At 43.4% G+C, this 22,708-nt stretch overlaps 1 protein-coding gene across 1 annotated transcript in view; it reads right to left on the bottom strand.

The window, feature by feature from the left end:
• The window catches only part of LOC147195942 (neurexin-3a-like), a 56,142-nt gene extending 45,532 nt beyond the window's left edge, over window positions 1-10,610 (bottom strand). The window contains 2 exon segments of the mRNA XM_086126605.1: window positions 5,150-5,311; window positions 10,309-10,610. Coding sequence (XP_085982731.1) covers window positions 5,150-5,251 — 102 coding nt within the window. The 5' untranslated portion in view covers window positions 5,252-5,311; window positions 10,309-10,610.
• Window positions 10,611-22,708: the final 12,098 nt, after the last annotated feature.

Raw genomic sequence — 22,708 nt, 5'->3', positions numbered from 1 at the left:
AGGCAAATTATCCCCGTAATGCTTGGGGTGCAGGATGAGAGGGTGTGACGGCAGAGGATCGCTGGTGAGTGCTGAACGCATGTGGGACAGTGCAAGGGAAAGTCCACTCATGGTACAAAGGAGATCGTATAAATCTTCAAGGAAGATGACATAACATACTAAACACCCACAAAATACAGTAAACGTCATAATGTATTCGTGTTCTTTCTTACCTGTATTATACTACTGCTGTTTATTTGGATTTCTAGTCTCATGCTCAGAGCACATCAATGTTACACATAGACTGTATCCCCAGTTATTAGGTACAGTGGTACGTCTACTTACGAGATTAATTGGTTCTGGAAGAAATGTTTTAACTAGAATATTTTGTAAGTAGTGACGCTTTTTCCATGTAAATGCCTTAATTCGTTCCAACCCCCCCCCCCCCCCAAATTCAGACATAAATGTTTCCTAAAAAGCAAAAATGCATCAAAATATGTAACAGATACACGTTACAATTAGACTATTGCACAATAAATGAGAGTTGTGCATAATGTAAAAAGCAAAGAATAGAGTAAAGAATAAAAATGATCGTCCTCATGGTTTTTTTGCCCTCTTTAGTTCATGTTCTCTCTCAGAAGTGGTTTTTGCCTGATATTTTATCAAGAACTGATCCAATGACGCTTGCTTTTGCCGGCTTTTAACAATCATTTGAAAATGTCCAAGACAAACAGCATCGTGAGCGGTCGGCGGACTGGTGAACACATTTACGTAAAACTATCGGAATGCCTCATGTCCCAAGGGGAGAATGACGAGGACGCTGCATAGACACATATTCACTTTCAGTCCCACTTAGCCAATGGGATGCCAGGATGATGCTTGAGAATAGCCAATGGTAGAGCAGCTGTAAGTATGTTGCATTCAGAAAACTCTGAGCTACGAGTAACAAGCCATTCCGGATTTTTACCTTTCATATCTTGACATTTTTTTGGGAACAAGAGGCAATATTTTCCTGTTGAGACGTTTCGTAACTTGAACATTTTGTATGAGGAGACATTCATAAGAAGAGGTACCACTGTAAATGAGTTTAAAAATTTCTGGGAAGATTTTTGCATATGTAGTCGGTGTCTGTTCATGGCGGCAACCTTCAAACTCGCTGGTGGACAGTGGCGGTTCTGGGGGGGGGGGGCAGCGGGGGCCAGTGCCCCTGTAGCACCGATTCTGGCCCCCCCTGTGGCCCCTCCTCCGAGCGCAGATTACGCAGTCGTGCCGAGTCGCCAACGCGAAAGGTGGAACCAAAGTGCGTGATTTAACATTCTAGTCGGACCCTTTAGTGCGCTGCGCCACTTAAAAATGAGCGGGAAAATGAGAAGCAGTCCGCAGAGAAGGAAATTACCACGACACGAGTGCTATTTGCGTGTGTGTGCGCGCGTGTGTGTGTGTGTGTAACTTTTTTAGTCTCCCTTTTTATTTTTATTTTTATTTAACAGGATCAATATATAAGACATTGCCTTTTAAAATTTGGATAATTATATGCATGTAAAACATCTAGCTTCAGTGTATTTGCAATTTTTGTCCCCGGCAGGCTGGTACCATATCATCCCGTCTTGAATATTCTCAACAGATGGACACGGCGTATTGTTACGCTTGCAGACATTTTAGCACTGTTTTTTTCTCATCACTGTAATGTTATGACTACAATTTCAAAGTCTGAAGAAATAAAAAGTCAAATAAGATTTCGAATCTGTCTTTTTAGCCCTGGGTTGAATGTGCCCCCCCATCAAAACCCCTGGCCCCAGCCCGGCCCCCTCAGTGAAATTGATCCAGAACCGCCCCTGCTGGTGGACACCGGCAGTAAGGGATTCCGTCAAACTGAAGAAGGAGTCCAATCAGGAAATCATACAATATTCACAAAGGAGAGGATAAAAGCAAGGAATATTGACTTATTGAAAAATTGCTTTAAAGCAGGGGTGCCCATTAGATCGATCCTGATCTACCGGTAGATCTAAGACAGGTCCCAAGTAGATCCGAGGAGTGTCGAGGAGAAAAAAAACAAACAACCATTTGTGTGACTTTGTACATGTTAGTAATATATTTTTTGTGTTAATGTACACTGCACCCTAATCATCTTATCAGTCTCATTTTCACAAAATAAATATTCAAAAAATAAAATAAAGCAGGTAAATCTTAAATTTACGGTGGCGCGTGATTACGTCACCGGAAGTTGTTAGCTCTCAGCAGTTTGCAATTGCAGCTTGTGATCAGAGCTGTTGCGCTCTATCTTTTGTCGTCATGATTCTCATTCAGAGTTTGCTTCGTGTACAATTCACCGAGGGCACGAGCAAAGAATAGGAATCTAGGAGGGCCCAGGGAAGCACTTTAAAACGGTACGTGTGAGCTACGATAGTTAACAGGCTGCAAAAGTGCGTCGCATCCCTCCGTTTCAGGCTGTTTCTCATCATGGCGTGCGCGTGTGTGTGTGTGTATGCGTGTGTGTGTATGTATGTGTGTGCGCATGCGCGCGCCGGTAAGGGTAGATCCCGGGAGGTTAGTTGATCGAAAAGTAGATCTTCGAACCAAAAAGTTTGGGCACCCCTGCTTTAAAGCTTCTCCACATCCTTTCCACTTTGTGTCCATTAAACCTTCTGGGAGGAATTATGTTTGACTGAGTTTTTCTGTTCCATCTTGCCTTGGACATTTAATAATCAGGCTACTTATACTGAAGCATAATGCGTACTTGCCTCCACCACATTTCCCTGCACTTCACTACAGTGTTCTTTTGGAGATGAGCAGAGTTCTGCTTGCGCCTAGCATACCTTTTAGAATTACAAACCCAATTCAAGTGAAGTTGGGACATCATGTTCAACATAAATCAAAACAGAGTACAATGATTTGAAAATCATGTTCAACCTATATTCAATTGAATACATACCAAAGACATATGGTCGAGTTTTAAGTTGCACGTAAAGATGTAGTCACTATGGAGAGGAGTAATTGAATGGAGGGAATGACAATTTGCTCCAAAAAGGTGGGTTACTCCTGAACAATATTCTCTAGAAAACTCCCATTTGTTTCATGTTCACTTCAGGAAAATACCAAATCAGGATCAACATTGCAATTGGAATATAAAATGACTTAAGCATTTGTCAATAGCGCACCACTCTACCTGTGTGTGTACGTGGCTTTGTGTGGGTGGCTGAGCATGTGTACAACATGCATGTTTTGTTTTGTGCAAAGCACAATATCTCTGTGAGTAGGTACACAAACAAGTCAAAAGGAAATGTCTGCCTGGATTTGACCATACGGGACCTGACCAGCATGCTCAGTCAGAAATGGGCCAAGGGGGGATTAAATCGCTAGTGCACCAATTCCTCGCACTCCCTGCAGCCCATATGACGAAGTGCACACCCAGTGACTGTTTTTATGTGTGTGCATGTGTGCGGTTTTAGAACTGTGACCCAAAAAGTCGTCTATCTGCTGCAGCCACCCACTCCATACAAGCGTTAGATATGACATAATTCGAGTGTGTTTCAGTGTACAATGTGGTTTGTGGTATAGGGATTAACAGTATATTAACATATTTCGAAAGGTTAGTATCACAGTGATCAATAGTGATCATCATTATCCATCCATCCATCCAATCATTTTCTGAACCGCTTTATCCTCACAAGGGTCGCGGGGCGTGCTGGAACCTATCCCAGCTGTCTTTGGGCAGGAGGCGGGCGACACCCTGAACCAGTTGCTCGCCAATCGCAGGGTGCACAGAGACGAACAACCATCCGCGCTCACACTCACACCGAGGGACAATTTTTTGAGTGTTCAATCAGCCTGTCATGCATGTTTTTGGAATGTGGGAGGAAACCGGTGTACCTGGAGAAAACCCACGTAGGCACGGGGGGTACATGCAAACTCCACACAGGGAGGCAGGAGCTGGAATCCAACCTCTGCACTGTGAGGTCGACGTGCTAACCACTGGACCGCCTTGATCATAGTTACTCCTATCATATTTTGTCTAATATAGGGGTGTTCACACGGCAAGATTTGGTCTGGTGCTACGCCGGGGCTGCCCCAGTAGAGCGTTCACACTTGCAAATTAGCTCCGGCGTAGCTTACACCGGACCAAATTCGATCCACCTCAGGGAGGTGGTTTAAAAATTTGCTCCGGAGCAAATGCTTGTTAGCGAAGCAGCACCGGTGTAAATTTGCACGTGTGAACGCAACTGGGTTAAATTTGCTCCAGAGCAAATGCTTGTGAAGAGTTTTCGTACGGCGAGAATGCGTTGCTTTCGCGCTCTGTCGGACTTCCGTCATGTGTTTGTTTAATAACGACACAAGACTTGGCTGGTAACATCTTTCCTTTTGTAGGAGACTGGACTGTCTCGGAGTTGTTTGTGTAGTTTGTTCCTTTGTTGTGTGTTCACAACCCCCCGCCCCCCATGTAATTTATTTTGTGATTTCCCCTCTTGATTTTCTGTTTGGCGCATTACGTATTTGCTTTTCTGAGTGTCATTGAAGTCGTCGTAGATTTACGTTTCCGGGGGCGGTCACTCTCGAGCAGAAGGCACGGAGACCGAGAAGGAGAAGGACGCGCCTGTCCAGTAGTCGCTTGAGTTGTGTATACGTTTTAAAAAGAACCAACACGACAGCTCATTTGTTTTCTGTCGTTTTGCTCCGCTGCAGAAACTGCCGTGTGAACGCAAGTGGGGCTGCACCGACGCTGTGCCGGTGCAGACACGCTCAGCGGCTTTGTACGTGTGAACGCTCCACACAATTTGCTGCGGTGCAAAATATATCGCAACAAAATCCATCGGTGCAGCGCCGGAGCAAATGTGTGCCGTGTGAACACCCCTATTGTTTAGCGGGTGCTTCAAGGTGCCAGCGAGAGATTAACCCTTTCAGGGACAGCGGTTACTCCAGTGGACAGCTTATCATGTTGTCAGGTTATCATTATTGGTGCATGAAAGGGTTCAGAGAGTGAAAAGTTGCGCTCAATAGTATTGTGCTGGATAATATTTTGCCCCGCAAGGAAACCAATGTAGAAATGAGAAAAAAATTCAAGGCGCTTTTATTACAAGGTTGAACCCTGACAGTTATCTGTGCTGTAACTCCTATTGTTTTAGTGGAAGCATTTTTAAGGTTGATCAACATAACAGTAAATGAGGCACCTTACCTCCTTGAGACAGCCCATGAAGTTGTTGCTCACAGGTGATCCAGGTAAGTCAGCGGTGCTGGGGCTCCCGCCGACGTAGAAAAAGTCATCTGAACCAAGCATGGTGTAGTCCTCCTGGGTGTAACCAGTGGTGGTTAAAATTCCATCCACTGATATTGTCACCTGACAACGAAGAGTGAAATGATAAAGGATTGTTTTCATAGCTAGGGAGAAAGGTCACAGTACTGTATTGTTCATTTGGAATTAGTAATGTGGACAATTGAATATTCACCATGAGTAGTCACAGGTCAGTAAAATATAAATGTAACCTATTACTGAATTTACTGGAACCATTTTAAAAAGCAACATCCCAGGATTTTTTATTTTATTTTAGCATATTCTCATCTTGTGGCATCTCTCATTGCTTCAACGGCATCACTGTTTTGATCTCTGCATTGTACATGGTACTGGTTAACAGATTGACTCAGCCTTTGGCATCATGATAAGAAAGAGTGGGCCTCAAGAGCGTAGGCTTATTTGCATCGAAATGCGATATGATGTGAGCTTCTGACACCACCATCGATTACCACCGTGAGTATTATTCACCAAACTCACAATAGTGATCGAAGTCCAGTGGCTGACATATGATGATACGATTATATAAAAATGACTTTGCCCTTTGGGTGTGGTTTTACCATTACAAATTCACCCACTCGTAGAGCTATTTCTCTTCGTCTGCAGTGATATTTTATTGGCACAGGAGCTGCAGCAGCCTACTCCCTTTGCACTTCAACTTCAGGGTGCACCCCGCAAAGACAGCTGGGATGGGCTCCAGCACCCCGCGACCTTAGTCAGCATTTCCGTTGTAGAGAATGGATGGACAGAAACAAACAACACAGCTCCCACTCGAGGTAAAGAGTCAGTGTCACACTCACCAAAACTGAATGAAAAATTTAAATGGCAGATCCATACTGCAGGACAGCTTTATAAAATGTGATGAAAATATCCATCCATCCATTTTCTGATCGGCTTGTCCTCACAAAGGTCGGAGTGTGTGCAGGGGCCCATCCCAACTGTCATCGGGCAGTAGGCGGGGACCTGAACTGAACCCTGAACTGGTTGCCAGCCAATCACAGGGCACACTTAGATTAACATGTGCTTACACTTACACCTCAGGCCATTTTCAGTGTTCCATTAACCTGCAACACATGTTTTTGGAATGTGGGAGGAACCCAGAGTACCCAGAGAAAACCCACGCAGGCACGGGGAGAACATGCAAACTCCACACAGGCAGGCCATAGCCGGAATCGAACCCTGCACCTCTGCACTGTGAGGCCGACGCGCTAGCCAGTGTAGCGCCAGGTTGCCGTGATGAAAATATGACATTTTCAACTGATGAGACAAAAGTTGGCGATCACCTTCGACCCTGATCGTTCGTGAACCCCTCGTCAACCTCCCACTCATAGCTGAGCTCTACATTAATTCAGAGGGTTTAATGCACGCCACTGTCACATAAATGAATGAAATGTGATGACATCCATAACCACCACATGTCCACCAAGCGCAGAATCCGTTTGAATTGACCAAAATCGCGTTAGAATGCCTGTGCAAAAACTTAGATGTAAAGTTCAGATCACTTTCAGGCGACAAAATGGCACCAGGGGTGTACCACAGGAAACGTCAAACGTATGCTAGAATACCCAGCATGGCGCAGTGAGAAGAATCAAATTCCCAAACAGGCAAAATGAGACTTAGGCTCGCCTGAAAATCGAAATGCACCAATTTTTAACGTTAGAGCAAATATAAAACCTATAGCGTCTGATTTTTTTTTTTTTTTAAAGCCGCTCTATTTTTATGAGGTTTTCAGTTGACATTGTTTGCTTGGTGCATTTTTCTGTGGACATACGCTGTGAAAAACATGGCATCAACTTCTACTCCGAAATATGTCACTGACTGGTGGGTTACCTCACCAAATAATGCGATTCAAGATCATTGTCGGGATAGGAATAATAAATACGGGGTGCAAAGCCTTATCGTGTTTTTTTTCCCTATCAAATGTCTGTTTTAACAGCAATGTCACCAAAACCGAAGCAACAGATGGAATTAAAGGAAAAACTGTGATTGGCTGAAGTCGTTGGGTTTACATGGACATGGATATTCCAATATTAGCCCAAAGAAGGCAACATTTGGGAAAGACGCATCATTATTTCACTTGATTTTTATTCTAACTGTATCAAGGTCAAGGTCATATTTAGAATTTGTGGTTTATGATTGCATTGCTGTAGGCACGATTGTACCATAGAAATGAAAAAAAAAACCATTATGAGTTGTGAATCGTAAAAACAAGCAATTAAAAAAACGGAATACTTAGAATAGAATCAATACTTGGGTTGGCCCAGTCCATGTAAACATTCTACTTAAAATCAATGGAGGTTTGACCAAGGTAAAAGAGGAAATGGAAGAAGTTATTCCAACCACAAACAGTGAGAAACACACATTTTCTTGTTCTGAGAGTGGGTTCTTCCTATCCAAAAGCAGAACAACAATTCCACAGCAAACGCCACACTATTGCAGTAATGAATGATTGATATCTACCAGACAATGGAGAGTGTTTACCATGGCGTATCCGGTGCCTGGTTGCTTTGCAAAAAAAGTGAAGCAGGTTACAGATGAACTTAAAGAAGCGACAGTTTGTCAGTGCGATCAAACAAATCAAATGAAAACAAATTGATATGAGTTGCATATTACAAATGTTAGTGAAAACCAAAACAAATGAACATCCCGCACAATGTTGGCGATGAAGGTGAATGCTTAAGTAAGCCCGTCTATGTTGTGTGCTAACGCTAAACCCGTAGCTTTCCACTCAGAAAAAAAAAAACTGTTCAAATTTTTATATTGATTATTTCATGCAATCTTGTTTGATCCCAATACATCGAGGGATGCAATGAGATATGGAGAGGGAAATACAATCACGTGCCAGAGGATGAATGAGACAGGTCATTTGAACCGTTTTCTTCCATTTCATTTTGAGCAATGTGAGGTTACTTGCCAAATGACAAACTAACAGCTCTTTGAAAAAAAAAGTGGCAGTTATGGCATCTGCTGACGCGTGTAACCATCAGCTGCCGGCAATGCGAGTGACATCATGCAAGCCGTGATCATGAGATGACCATTACAGCATCCTGCCCGATATAATGGTCGGCGAACGACAACGAACAACTTTCCACAATATGCAAACCATGAAATGAGAAGGAATAAAACTTTGGAACTCTTGGAATGTGAAGGGATTATATGGCCCTTCATCTTTCCCTCCCCCTGGAGAATGTGACCCCAACCTGACTGACCTTTTTCTTTTTAAGTGTACTAGAAATATAAGTTGAGTTGAAATGTTCTGAGAGCTAATTCTGAGGTACTGATTAATGCAAAGGGCATCTAGTTTGATACACACCTCTGACATTACACATTTGCTATAATGACCTTCAAATAGTATGTTGTTATTAATTAATTTATAATATACACGATGGTTATTTATGATATGGGTCATGATTTCTCACTATTATTAGGAAAGAAATATCACGTGCACAGTTCAAATAACTAAACGCAAAATTCCTGGAAAAACACAATGTCTCATTACTGGTAAGGGATTTTTAGAACAGGCCCGCAGGGTACTGTATGTGGTCCTTGGGGGCAACCCCATTGGTGACCGCTGTTCTATACTGTTTAATGGTAGTAGTTCATTCAGTAAGGGTGGCTTGGCTTTGGATTGCAGCATGGAGTCCAAGCCCTGCCGTGGCTGAAAATAAAGTGCAAATCATTGTTGGAGAGATGCTGGACTGCTTCCGAACAACCGTCAAGTGTTAAGCGTGGCAACAAACCTCTCTGACTGAACTCAGGGGTTTGTACCAATTGTATGCTCCATCGGTGATGTCTGGAGTTACATGCAATCCTGATTCTGAAAGCATGTATGCAACAATAGAGTGATTCCACACGATTAAATTTGATTTATAACACCAGCATAGAGGAACAGTGGTACCTCTACTTACGACATTAATTGGTTCTGGAAGAAATTTCTTCACGAGAAAATTTTGTGGAGACGTGTTTTACATGTAAATGCCCTAATTCGTTCCAAGCACCCCAAGATTCTAACATAAATGTTTCCTAAAGCATCAAAATATGGAACAAATACTTGTTACAATTAGATTATTGCGCAATAAATGAGAGTAGTGCACAATGTAAAAAACAAAGAATAAAGAATGAAAATGATGGTCATTTAACTTTTAACTGTGTCCTCATCGGGGTTTTTTTGCCCTCTTTAGTTCATGTTCTTTCTCAGAAGTGTTTTTTGCCTGCCGTTTTATCAAGAACTGATTCAAGGACGTTTGCTTTTGTCGGCTTTTAACAATCCTTCGAAAATGTCCAAGGCAAACATCAGCATAGTGAGCGATTGTCCAACTGGTGAACACCTTTTCTGGGTGATTCACATTTACGTAAAACTATCGAAACGCCTCATCGCCCGAGGGGCGAATGACGAGGACGCTACATAGACACATATCTATCTGTTTATCTTTCTACACATATGAACACATACGGTAAGGTCCCTCTTAGCCAATGGGATGCCAGGATGATGCTCGGATAATGGACAATGGCAGAGCAGCTATAATTATGTTGCATTCGGGAAATTCGGAGCTGCGAGTGTGTTGTATTTTTACCTTTTTTGTCTTGAAATTTCTTTCGTAACAAGAGGCAATATTTTCTTGTTGAAGCGTTTCATAACTTGAAAATTTCATATGAAGAGACGTTCGTAAGTAGAGGTACCACTGTATTTTATATTTATACTTGTCTTAAGTAAAGCTAAAATGACATTCATCAAGTGTTTAAACTGAATCATTTGCACCTCTGATTCTCTTTCCTTGAAAGCCGACCCAGTCGGCTTCCCTTTTTGTTTGCATGTGTATCCCAGATTTTTTCAAATTCATCCTGTGTTGAAACGGCTTTGCTGGTGTCTGAACTATTGTCTTGAATCAAAGAAAGGATGAGACCATCTTCTGTGGTACTGTCCAAGCAAAACTGGAGGCCTCCAGAATCTTTCGATGGCCATTTTATAATTCAATACATTTCTACAATTCACTCCAATTTAACGGTCACTTTGTCACATGGTACACTTCACGTAATGGTCTTACCTGCCGGAGGTTCCGAGTCACTTTGACATCATGCCATGAATTGTCATTGAACTTCCCGGTGACTGGCTCAACAATTGCTTCAAAAGCTCCAGAGCCCAGGTTAATCACAAGGGAGACGGCACCATCCTTCAGCGCCAAGTTGACATAGTCGGCTGATTTGCCAGTGTGAAGTATAAGGCCATTGCGCTGCCATGTCTTGAAGGAGAGTGTGATCTCATCACTGCTGCTCTGGATTGGGTTCTGAGAGAGGTCGTAGCAGAAGTATTCAGAACCACGGAACGTGGCCACATTCTCTTCCCTTGCTGCGGTGAGGAAAAAACAAACAAAAAAAACCCCAAAAAGCACAGGTGAGAAATAACTTCGTTTCAGTCACGAGATCTGCGTTACATCACAGAAACAATAATAATGACAAACAAAAATAAAAATCACACTGAGCATTTTAAAGTTGGGCCTCGAGAAGTTAAAAATTGTCCAGTTTTAAATAACTGTTGGTAAAATGCGGACAGGCAAATTAATTAAGTTTTTCTAGTGAGAACTTATAAAATGCTAAAATGCGAACACTTGTTATGTTAACATTTAGCAAGATAGCGAACCTGAGTACAGTAGTATGCTGAGGCAGAGCGATAAAGATTTCACATTGTACCTTTTGATCGGGTGCTTTTTTTTTTAAGAGTATAGCTCAAATTCTAAAATGCTAATAGCTGTTATGCTAACACATAGCAATATAGCAACATGAGCGGGGAAACCATCAGAGCCCATTGAGGAGCATTTTACTTTGCCCTGTTGTTAGGTAGAGAATCGTAAAAACCCAACATGCTAGCAATTGCTATGCTAACATAACATAATGAATATATTACTCAAATTGCAGAAACCACGAGGGCACCGTTGTCTTGTGCATGAGCGGTGATTCAGTTGTCATCTGATTAGTTGCCCTCTATGTCAATCAAGTAACGGGATTGATGATAGGCTGACGTAGTACGTTCTGTTTATCAAGCACCGTTGTTTGAATGGCATCGCCATCGCCAAGGCGTTTTGACAATTGTTGTGTGAAAGCCCTGGAGCCGCATGGAACCAGCGAGCCGCGGGCTGGCCTCCCTTGATTTAGAGTGTTCAATCAGCCTGCCATACATGTTTTTGGAATGTGGGAGGAATCCTGAGTATATGAAAAAAAAACCAAGCACAGGGAGAACATGCAAACTCCACGCAAAAAAACTCCAGACAGGAAGGCCGGAGCTAGGATCTCTGTACTGTGAGGTCGACACGCTAACCAGTTTACCACCGGGCCGCCCAAGATTTTTGTTCCATCCAAAAATGGTTAGGGGGTACTTGGCTGAAAAAAGAAAAAATCCCTTTGTCTGTATCAGTGAATAAAGGTTGAGAACCACAGCAATTCATGAATGTTGATGTATGATACTCAATGCAGGAGGCATTCATCCATTCATTTTCATCCAGATGAGTTTTGGCAAGATTCAAGTGATACACCCCGACTGAACTTGTCACCAGCTAAATGTCAGGCACTTGTTCTCACACAAACACAATACAACAATATAAAATGAAATAATCACACTCACAATCACAGCTACGGACAATTTAGAGTCTTCAATACACCTGCGAAATGTTTTTGGAACGTGGGAAGAAACCCGTTTAAGGCGTTTGCTCAGGGTGGCAGCTGCCACCCCCTTCGCACCCTGTAAAACCGCCTATGATGTATCGTATAGTGCAGAGCAAGTACAGCGGTGAAAGACAGCAAGGAAATTGCAGAACCTCAAATCCTCTTTAGTCCTGCAATGGGAACTTATTCCCGATCCAACACTATAATTAATCCGAGAGGCTGTTTATGTGCCTCAGTCGACTCTACTGCTACAAAAGGCAAAAAGGTTAAATTGCACTGAGCAGTTAACTTGTCTTTGTCTGTAGCTGAACAGTAACGTCGATTAACTGAGCTATTTACCGTTGCCACCTGTTTTTTTGGGGGGGGGGGGGGTTCGCCAAAGGGAAAAGGGAACTCTATGTGTGTGCGTGTATCGAGGCATATTTTTTCCCTAAGTGGACAGCACTGCCTGCATTTAAGGGAAAGACAGCATCCACAGTATGATGGTAGGGGACACTAGTTTAAAAAAAAATGATGCTAGTTATTACTGATTAGTTCTCTAACTTTTGCATTTTTGAAAGAGTGACAAGCTGAATTTGCAAGCAGGCATATATATTGCAGCTGAAATGTTTGAGGGAAAACTAGGAAGGAATTGAATTTTCATTACACTCGGTTACACAGCCCAATATAACACTGTGTGTAAGGTGAAGTACACTGTGGACACTGTATGACCAATCAGTATAATGAAATGAAGTTCGTGTGTGAGCAAAACCGTTTCATTTTAGGCAATGGAAAGGCCTCAAGGAAAACAAACAAAGGCTATCAAGAATCAAGAGATATCCTGACGACACGGACAGCCGAGCCGAACCAATCCCAAGGATCAACACAATGAGTGGGAAAGCGCGTCACTTTGAGGGAAAGCGATCGCTTTAGTCAGCAAAAAAACAAAAAAACAAAAACAAAACACGATTTGCATGAAATGATGTTGATGCAGATCAATGCAGGAATGAAGGCAACACTCTGCATGCACACAGATGAGGACACATACACACACCAGAAAACTTATTACATGGCCCACTGAGTGCATTATGTAGTACATGATGGCCTGTGACGCACAGATGGCAAAAAAGAAAAGAAGGCTGGAAGGCAGAGATGTGAAGGATGACTGCAGGTGCCACATTAAGCATCTAATGTGTCTCCTGTGCAAGTACCAGCAGTCACACGCTTAGGATTGACGAAATCAGGGATGGAGTGGAACTGATAGAAGCCAGGGGGAAAAAATGACATTAACCTTCATATTCTGATGTATTTTTTTCATGTTGATTGATTAACATATAGAGTACAAAGTTTAGTTTTTTTTAAGGCCGCTGCCTTAAAAAAAAAAACAGTGCCGAGGGTGAAAGCAAAATGGGAAGCCATGTTAGGGTGAAGAAACGGAACCATTTTGCCTTCAGTTTCCTGTGATGTTTGGGAAAATGATCACCGAGACTTTCAAGGAGGACGGCTTCACCAAAGCCACCCGCATGACATGATTGGGTTGGATCCTTTGTGACCAGAATTATACAATTCTACAGACAGCTTTGATGCAACATAATTGGGCATTTGGATGGCATCTCCACAGGAAAGAGACCCATCGTGTTGGGGGAGTAAAAAAAAAAAAAAAAAAAAGAAAATCAAACAACGACCTGAGTATCCACTGCCGGGTGGAAAAGCGCCCAAATGAGGCAGAGACACAAGAAAAAAAGACCGTTCGGATTGAGCCTGTAAAGACGGGCCGGGTGAATGTGCACGTGTGTGTGGGGAGGGGGGTCAATGACACGTAGCGCAGATAACCATCAGTAATTTCAGCGTGCTGGTGGATTTCCATTTGTTCGGCAGCTTGACCAATGGTGCGTAGGATATCCGCACTAAGCGACAATGCGGGCCGGCAGAGAGGAGGTGGAGCTCCTAAAGCATTGCCGTCTTCGTGATGGGAAAGGGGAAGAGCTAACTACCATTTTATTGTGTTCAGCCACCCTCCTAAGGCATATACGGTACACACAAAGCACCTTTATTTGCTCAAACGTTTGGCTTGATGTGTGGTTGACGTTGCGACATGCGGTGGTCAACCGAAATCGACAATGACAGACACGTGCATTCATATGCATATGAGATAAGCAGGTCTACATGAGTGCATACCCACATGTGCGTATCTTCCCACATATGGAGATGTGAAGTCCCCCTTCCACCTCCCACCTCTCATTCACACACACACACACACACACACACACACACACACACACACACACACACACACACACACAGACCCACTCGGCCGATAACTCCCTGAAGCATGACAGCGCGGTTGGCTCTATCCCTTGGAGGCTTTTCATTTACTGCCCAACATAATGCCATATCCATGTGCCCTCCACGCTTCTCCAACACAACCACAAAGACACACACGCACACACACACTCTTATTGGCTATTATCTGCACCGTCTGAGCCTGTGTTGATAGCTAATGAAGGGCCACGGTTGCCATTTCTCAGCTGATGGTTACCATGGTTACAGGGGGACGGAGGGCGAGATGAGTAGGAAAAAGGAGGACAGTATACTTCAACAAAAAAAAAAAAAAAAAAGCTAGAAATTTGATGAATTGTGTATTTGTTATTTTCAGCAACACTTTAAAAAAAAAGACATTAAATGTGTAGACATTGTTGCCTTAAAAGTACGTATATGTTTCGGTCAAGCAGTTTTGGTACGCCCGTCAGTAAAGAATAATTCAAGTTTGCTTCCTATGTATTTTCGGAACTGAAGTTGAGTATTTTTGAGAGGTTTTTATCCCTTGATTTGATCATATTCCCGTTTTATATTCATTTTTCTGCGGCCCCTTCATCTCTGACTCGAAACAATCTTGGCTCTGATCCCATTCCGACTCCTTTGCCAGTCACTGTTTCATGCTGATTTGTATTCTGGTTTGGCTGATGGATGATTTGGCCTTTACCTTAGAGACGTAATTGCATTTTGAGAGGGATAGATGACACAAGGGACAGAATAATCATAAACATTAGACTCATTTCTGAAGGCCAGTTGTGAGGTGCAGGGGGAGCAGTGATTCCACAAGAGGAGAAATAAATACCTGAAATGAGATGTGGCAGGGCTAATACTGGATCTACATGGTGACCTAATTGATGAACGGACACTCAGGTCGGGATGATGAGACATCTGTCACCCTCCACGGCAAACTCCTCCTCGAGACAACAGCATGGTTTGACAGCGTGTCTACATGAGTGTGTGAGATTTGTCCGTTTGATGAGTGCCTGACCTTTACGGTACGTAACACGTTGATATTTTTAAACATATGAAGATTAGATATGAGGATTAGAAATGGCAATGACACTAAGAAAACACATCTCCTTGAAAAATATGAAGATCATGATCAGAGATAGGCCTACTCAAAGTACAACATAAAATGAATCCCTTTGTTAGGTTAACTCAAGAGTTTTGAGAACATTTGACGATTTCGACAATCATCCGTAATGGCAACAAAATCATGGCAGAGTTGGAGGCCAATAGATTGCAAGGTGATCGTAAAACGGCTCCGGGGAGCGGCACATCCTGAACTGGAGAAGGCACTTTTCATTTGCTGACTGAATGTTTTCAGAGATGAAATAGGAATGCTACGGTTGTTTTGTTTGTTTGTTTTCTTCATACTCTATAAACGTATTTGTAATTTTATACTGTATTCCATGTTCATGTTTTTACATCTATAAATGTTCATGTATATATATATATATATATATCGTAGTTGGCGGCCATTTTTTTGGAAATGGTAATAACGAATTACCATTATAACGTACAGATTCGTTACGTTCCTCAAGGTACGTTGACTGTACTCATCCCAAAAACTTGGTTGTCACTTACACATACATGTTTGAATTGCTAATCTTCTTCCTATTGGACTGTTTTGGTCTATACAATAAAGGCTCTCAAATCAACCCTTTTCTGTTGACACAAAGAAGCTACCTGCTTTAGCTGCCTGCTGCAGCTAACATAAATCATGGACAGGATGTAAGGAAGGCCTTGTTAGACACTGAAAACCATTTTCATGCCAAGTGCACTGGCGCCAATTGAACAAAATAGGGCCCTAAGTGTAAGGACAAATGCAGTGATTAGCTTGCGTCTTAGCAGTGTTTACCCAAATGTGATGCTCTTTGTGTAAGCATGGAGACCGCAGGGGTAAGAGTGGGGGAGTGATTGGTTGAGGAAAATAGTAAGTGATTTTGGATCTCAGCGGGAAGGCCTATCTTCCAGACACATCCGTGAGCTACAACTATACAAACACACAATGGAGCTCTGACGGCTATCCCGAGGCTAAGTGGCATTAACCTCTTTCTCTCATGGGGCCTAGACAAAAGACCCAAAGGACCGCTAATAATCACCTCGGCCAAGCTCACCCCTCCCCCTTCTCCCCACAATGCATGACACTCAAAACCCATTATGGACAATTCATCGTAGCAACATATTAACATCGACTCTTAAAAATCCCCAAATGCGCTATATATGCTGTGGAACTTGTCCTCATTTGTTTTTATTATGATGATTCTATTTTTATTATTATTAAATTATGTTGAGGAGAATTAAAATGTGTCATGATTTGCTGTTACATTTCGTTTGCATACACACAAACTTAAAATAGTCCTATCTTTTAACCCCCCCCCCAAAAAAAAACCATTATAATTTATTCCTTTCTCTAAGGCAGATTGAATAATATACAACATATCCAAATAAATCTTGCATGAAGTTATCAATGCTGCTTAATTTCTCCTTTGTGAACGGATAACAAATCATTTCAATATATAATCTTTTCATTTTAAAATGTTCTTGAACAAAAAAAAATGATGATATTCAGAGGATTTTCATCACTTTGCATACACAACAATATTTTCTGATGTACAGACAAATCACTACTACACATGCTGATCATTTCCCCTGATGATTACTACACTGCGCTTTTTGTGTTGATAATTGAAATTGATCTTCTATTCGGATGAGTGGAAGAGAATGGATGGATGGAAAATAACATTGTCCATACATTGGTAAACTATAACGCTAGCAGGCCTACTCATGTGGTTATTTTGAGTGGGGTGGGGGTAAACGTGTGTGCGTGAGGGTATTGGGGCGGGGGGGGGGGGGTAGTGCATAGCTGGTTGGTGACCCTTGCTCTGAATTGTCCAAACTGTAGGTGTGAATCTAAGTATGAGTGGTTGTCTGTCTACGTGTGACATTTGAATGAACGCCGATCGGTCATATCCCACCTCTCTTTCAAAGAGAGTTGGGGACAAGCTTCAGCTCACCCGTGACTATTCACGGAATGAGAGAGAAACTTGAAGGACGTCCGCTGCAGTTCAGCCGTACTTGTACTGCAATATGGAAGTCTGGAAAGCAAAACTGTTCAAACTACAGTATAGATTTCCTCCAATAATGTTCGTGGGGAGGGGGAAAAAAGCAATTTGGGATGATAAATGAAGCTTTCGGTTGATGTTTTTGTTGTGTACACGTGTGCGTAGATGGGTTCTGAACAACAATGGGTGGGGGCGTTTATCGAGGTGGGAGTCAGCGGTGCGGAGCGAAACACACTCGCAGGCTTGATTGGCTTGTTTTCACCACCACCTCGAGCAGCACCTTTTGCCAATATTCCCGATTTTCCTCTTGAAACAAAGCTTCTATTTCACTCCCACATTCTATTACTCAGTGTTTTTGTCGGCAGATACGAGTACAGATCTGTTGATGAACATTTTGTACTTAAGTGTTAAATTAGTGTCACAGTGGCATCAGCAGTTGTCGGTGCATTTTCTCCATCTTGTGTTGCTGTTGTTGCAATTTAAATACGCATCAAAAATCCAACTGATTGATAGTGTAACTGTCCTTCATGAATATAAAATGAATGGCGAAAAAAGACAAGACAATGGGAAGTAATGTGAATGGAGGGGTAATGATGAGGGGGGGGCAAAAGAGGGGGGCGCAAGTGTGTGTTCTGGAGGGAAAGCGATAACAGCGCTCGCTCTCTCACTCTCTCTCTCTGATTCATCATGTGAGTGGTGTGTCACAGTGAGCACCTGGCCTACAGAGATAGGCTGAGGTCCGCTTCAATAATCTGCTCTGCAAACACTTTCACATACAGTACATCTAAAAATCTTTCCAATAATCAAATTTACTCAGGCAAGATGTTCATCGAAACCTGCAAGCTCGGTAAACAGCTACTATTAATCCAACAAAAAGCATCATTTCAGGAATTTAACTTGCACATGCATGTGGAGGACACACGTTTGATATGAAACCAGATTGCATCACAGCACAAATAGGATGTCAAAAAAAAATACAGTTTGTATTTATGATTATATTTCAGCCTGAACATCTTGAGGGATACCATCAACTGTGATCCCTTCTCAAGGTCTCTCCCCTGCGCCCCTAAATGAGTTTTTTTTTTTTTACCAGCTCTATGTGGTCTAGACCAGAGAATCTCATTGATTTTTGAGAAATGTGGGCCCGTGAAGAAGCTTTAAGATTCTTTTGTCATTTAGGAGTAAATAAATAAATTTGACTTGAATTCATCCAAGTATCGTTACATTATGGTCAAGTGATTATCAGCCTGATCACTTTTTACATCAAATATGTCACATTTTTATGATGATCTTATTTGTTTTTTTAAACAAATGAAAACATGTTATGAAGTCCGAGATATAGCCCACTGCTGTGGTCCCAAATTTTTTTTCACCCACCTTATCTCATTATAGTTAAGTAGGTCAGGGAGGAATTACGATTTTTTGCTGTGTACACCACCATAATAGAACTGAAATAAGATGAGCAAGTGTCAACTTGCAGCTTTAATGTAAGAGGTTGGGAAATATATGACATTTGCCATTTAGGCTAAATAAAGGATATCTTATTATGTGTTTATATTTAAAATTAAATTATGTTTCTATAAATAATTACTGACGAGGGATTGACGGATGACTGCTTTTTGTTTGATTTCGTTGTGTCACTCAGTCCAAATACATGTGATGCCCTTAAAATGTAGGTACTCTGTTTTTATAAGATATACAGTATTTCCGAGTGGTTTTCTGAGCGGTAGAGAATTGATGGATGTATGGATGGATTTCCGAAAAGCTTTCGTTCCTCCAGCCATACATCCATTTTCTTACATTTATCCGAGGTCAGGATGCAGGGCCATCATCTTTTAGCGGGGAAATCCAGGCTGCTCTCTCCCAACCCCTTCACCCAGCTCTTCTGGCGGTGTGTGTGTGTGTGGGGGGGGCGGGGGGGGGGGGGGGTTCAAAGCCAGCTGGGAAGAGGTGCACGTGTCCTAGGTCGTTCCTCCCTAGGGCCTGCTCCAGGTGGGAGGCGTCGAGGATTTATGCCAACCAGATGCCCGAGCCAACTCATCTGGCCCCCTTCAACACGGACAATTAGTGGCATGACTCTGAAGAAGATCGAGAGTTATCATATCTCTAAGGGAGAGCCCGACACCCTTCAGAGAAAAGTAACTTTGGCCGCTTGTATAAGGTATCTTGTTCGTTCGGCCACAAATCTCAGCTCATGACCATAGGTGAGGTTTGGAATACAGATCGACCAGTTAATCGAGAGTTTTGCCTTTCGGCTCAACTTTTTCACCACAACAGACTGATACAGAGTCTGCATCATTGCAGATGGTGTATAGGTCTGCCTCTTGATCTCTTGTTCCATTCTTCACTCACTCATGAGCATGACCCGAAGATACTTGTACTCAACCAGTTGGGGCAGGATCTCATCCCTAGCTAGAGCGGGCACTCAAAACCTTTCAGACTAAGGACCATGGTCTCAGATTTGGAGGTGCAGATTCTCATTCCACTTGGATCACTCTGTGCTCCGAACCGCTCCAGTGAGAGATGAAGATCGTGGTGTGATGAACGGTCAGACTTACATCAGCAAAAATCAGAGATGCAATGCTTCGGCCACCAAAATGGCCACAATGCCTCAGCTGCATCTAAAAATTCTGTCCATAAAGGTTATCACCATCAATCGGCGACATAAGGCAGCCTTGGCCGAGTCCAACTTTCACTGTAAATGAAACCAACTTACTGAGAGCAATGCGGAACAAACTCCGACATCAGTCGTACGGGGACTGAACAGCCCGTGTCAGGGGGTTTGGCACCCCCTACTCGCAAAGCAATGCCCATAGAATTCCCTCAGGTTGAGCCCCTTCTCCAAGCCCACTAGAAACCTATAGATTGGTTGGGCTAACTCATATGCATCCTCGAGGACCCTGCTGAGGGTGTAGAGCAGTTCCAATGTTCCACAGCCAGGACAAAAAAACACTTTGATACTCCATAAGAACCTATTTCCCAAGGGTCACCCAGCCAGGGGCATAGCGCCCCAGCTAACTTAGCTTCTGGGATCATTGGGATGGCTCCCCCCGAAAAAGCAATCTGATCTGTGTAGACCAGATCTTTAGTCTGCGTCGCACCCTGGAGAAATGATGGGCCTACCAACAACCGACAGTCGTGTGCTTCATCGACTTTGGCACGGCATTTGATTCAGTCGACCGGGGTGCCTTGTGGAGGATCATGCAGGCTGACGGGATCCCTGTGCAACTGCTACGGCTCATCCAGGGATACTGCCGGCCAAACCGAGTCCGAGTGCGGGCCCACGGCAGCGAATCAGAAGCCTTCGAGGTGTCCGACAAGGCTGCACGCTCTCGCCAACCTTGTTTAACTATGCCATCGGTCACATTCTCAACACTGCCCTCCATGGCTTTGAGGGTGTGAGAGTCGGCAGAGATGTCGCAGTGTCGGACCTCGCGTATGCAGATGATATCGCTGTACTTGGAAACACGTTCGAGGAGGTTGAAAACGCATTGACGAAAATCTATCGAACGGCCCTGACCGTTGGGATGCGCATCAATGCCTTTAAGACCAAGATCATGTCCTCCCTCACCAACCCAGCTGACCAACGTCCGCTGTCGCTGGAGGGCGTGACCTTAGAAACGTCGATTCCTTCACGTATCTCGGCTTCTCTGTGTTTCCGTTGGGACAAGGAGAAGCGGCAGTCGATCACCACATCGGGGCCGCCAGATCCGCCTTCGTGCGCCTACAACGCCATCTGCATCGTGCGGACCATGCTGCTTTATGGCTGTGAGACTTGGCCTTTGAGAGTGGCTGACCAGCGCAAGCTGGAAGTCTTCGACAACATTGCCTCTGCCGTATTCCCCGCCGCCGCCGATCGGACTGGGTCCCTACTGCTGACCTTAGCCGCTGCCTGCACCTTCGTCCCTTACCAGCGATTCTCCTGAAACGCCGACTCCGTTGGTTCGGGCATACGGCATGCCACCAGGAGGGCGAGTTGATCAAGGATGTTCTCCTTCCTGCTCCTTTGCCAGCCTGGGGCAAGCGGCGTGGTGGTCAAGTCAAGACCTGGGCCACCACGATGAAAGAACACCTCGCGTACCTATTCCGGCCCCCAGGTGGTGGGTCTGCGACGGTGGAACCAGGACTGGCTGAGGCTGTCGATTGACCTGGCACAGGATCGCCGCGCTTGGGCCGCCATGAACAGTGATGTCGTGCGTGCCAAGGAAGAAGCCGCCCAGGGTGAAGGCCATTGCAAACAAACAACCCCGAAAAGGCGATGGCTCAGGGAGGAGCAAAAAATCTTGTAAAGCCACCAAATTAAAGCTGACTCTCGATTAAATCTCACAAATACATTGTGGTGTTTAAAAGTCATTCTCTAAATACTTCTGGAACTAAATGTATTTTCAGATAGGAAACTTGTGTTCTAGGTAAAAGAAAACACCACACTATGCTAAAGCAGGCTGAACAGAGGTCACCAGTCATTAACATGGAGTCATTGTTAACCAATTTGGGATGTGATGTCTCAACAAAACAAGACGGCTACTTTGATGATGAACTGAAGTAAAAGCAGGGCACTGCACCATTTAGAAAAGCTCAATTGATCAACAAATAACAAAGTCGCATGATGGTCTTACTGGTCAGACTGTAATATATGGACTCCTACACATGGAATCTACTGCACGCTTTACACACACACACACACACACACACGCACACACACACACACACACACACGCACACACACACACAGTACCTCATCAGACTTGTAATTGCATAAACTGAGGAGATTGAGCAAAGCACTGATTGCAGATTGCCCTTTGCAGTTGCAATAATTTGGCTGTGCACAAGCTTATACGCAGGCATGAGCATGCACGCACACACACCCACACACACACACACACACACACGTCATGCAACATCTCTGCGTCTGCCTACTGATTTGTATGATGAAAAGGCAAAACCCCAGCCACCCCATACCTCTCACACTGCATTAATTCGAGATAGAAACAGAACACAAGTACAGTCAGCTCTCAAGAATCTTGAAGATAATGTCTGGACAGTGTCTGCCTTTGTCACTGATCTCTGACTGCATACGGTCACTGCAGATAAGGTCACTGATGTCCCTCTGAGGACAGAATAATGCGATGGTTATCACGGGAAGTCAGTCAATAAAATGTTTGCCATGTTCGTTGATTTTTTTTAACTATTATGGCGCAAAACATACAGTTCAATATGCATTCGTGTCTATGAAAATACCTGAAACGGAGGGGAAAAAATGCAGTTATAGAAATAACGGCACTCCCGAACCAAAAAGATAATCAATGAACAAATCTGATAATATACAATTGCAAGTCACTGCCAACATCTCAATAAATTAAAAGATGGTGGAAAAGTTACATTCCTTTTGTATAGATTCATTAAAGCCATTGGGAAAAGTTTTTAC

Source organism: Hippocampus guttulatus, chromosome 13 (genome assembly GCF_054856545.1).
Source record: "Hippocampus guttulatus isolate MCC_2025c chromosome 13, RoL_Hgut_1.0, whole genome shotgun sequence".
Classification (NCBI taxonomy): Eukaryota; Metazoa; Chordata; class Actinopteri; order Syngnathiformes; family Syngnathidae; genus Hippocampus; species Hippocampus guttulatus.
Note: the sequence above shows the minus strand (reverse complement) of the source record. Positions and strands in the feature narration are given on the sequence as shown.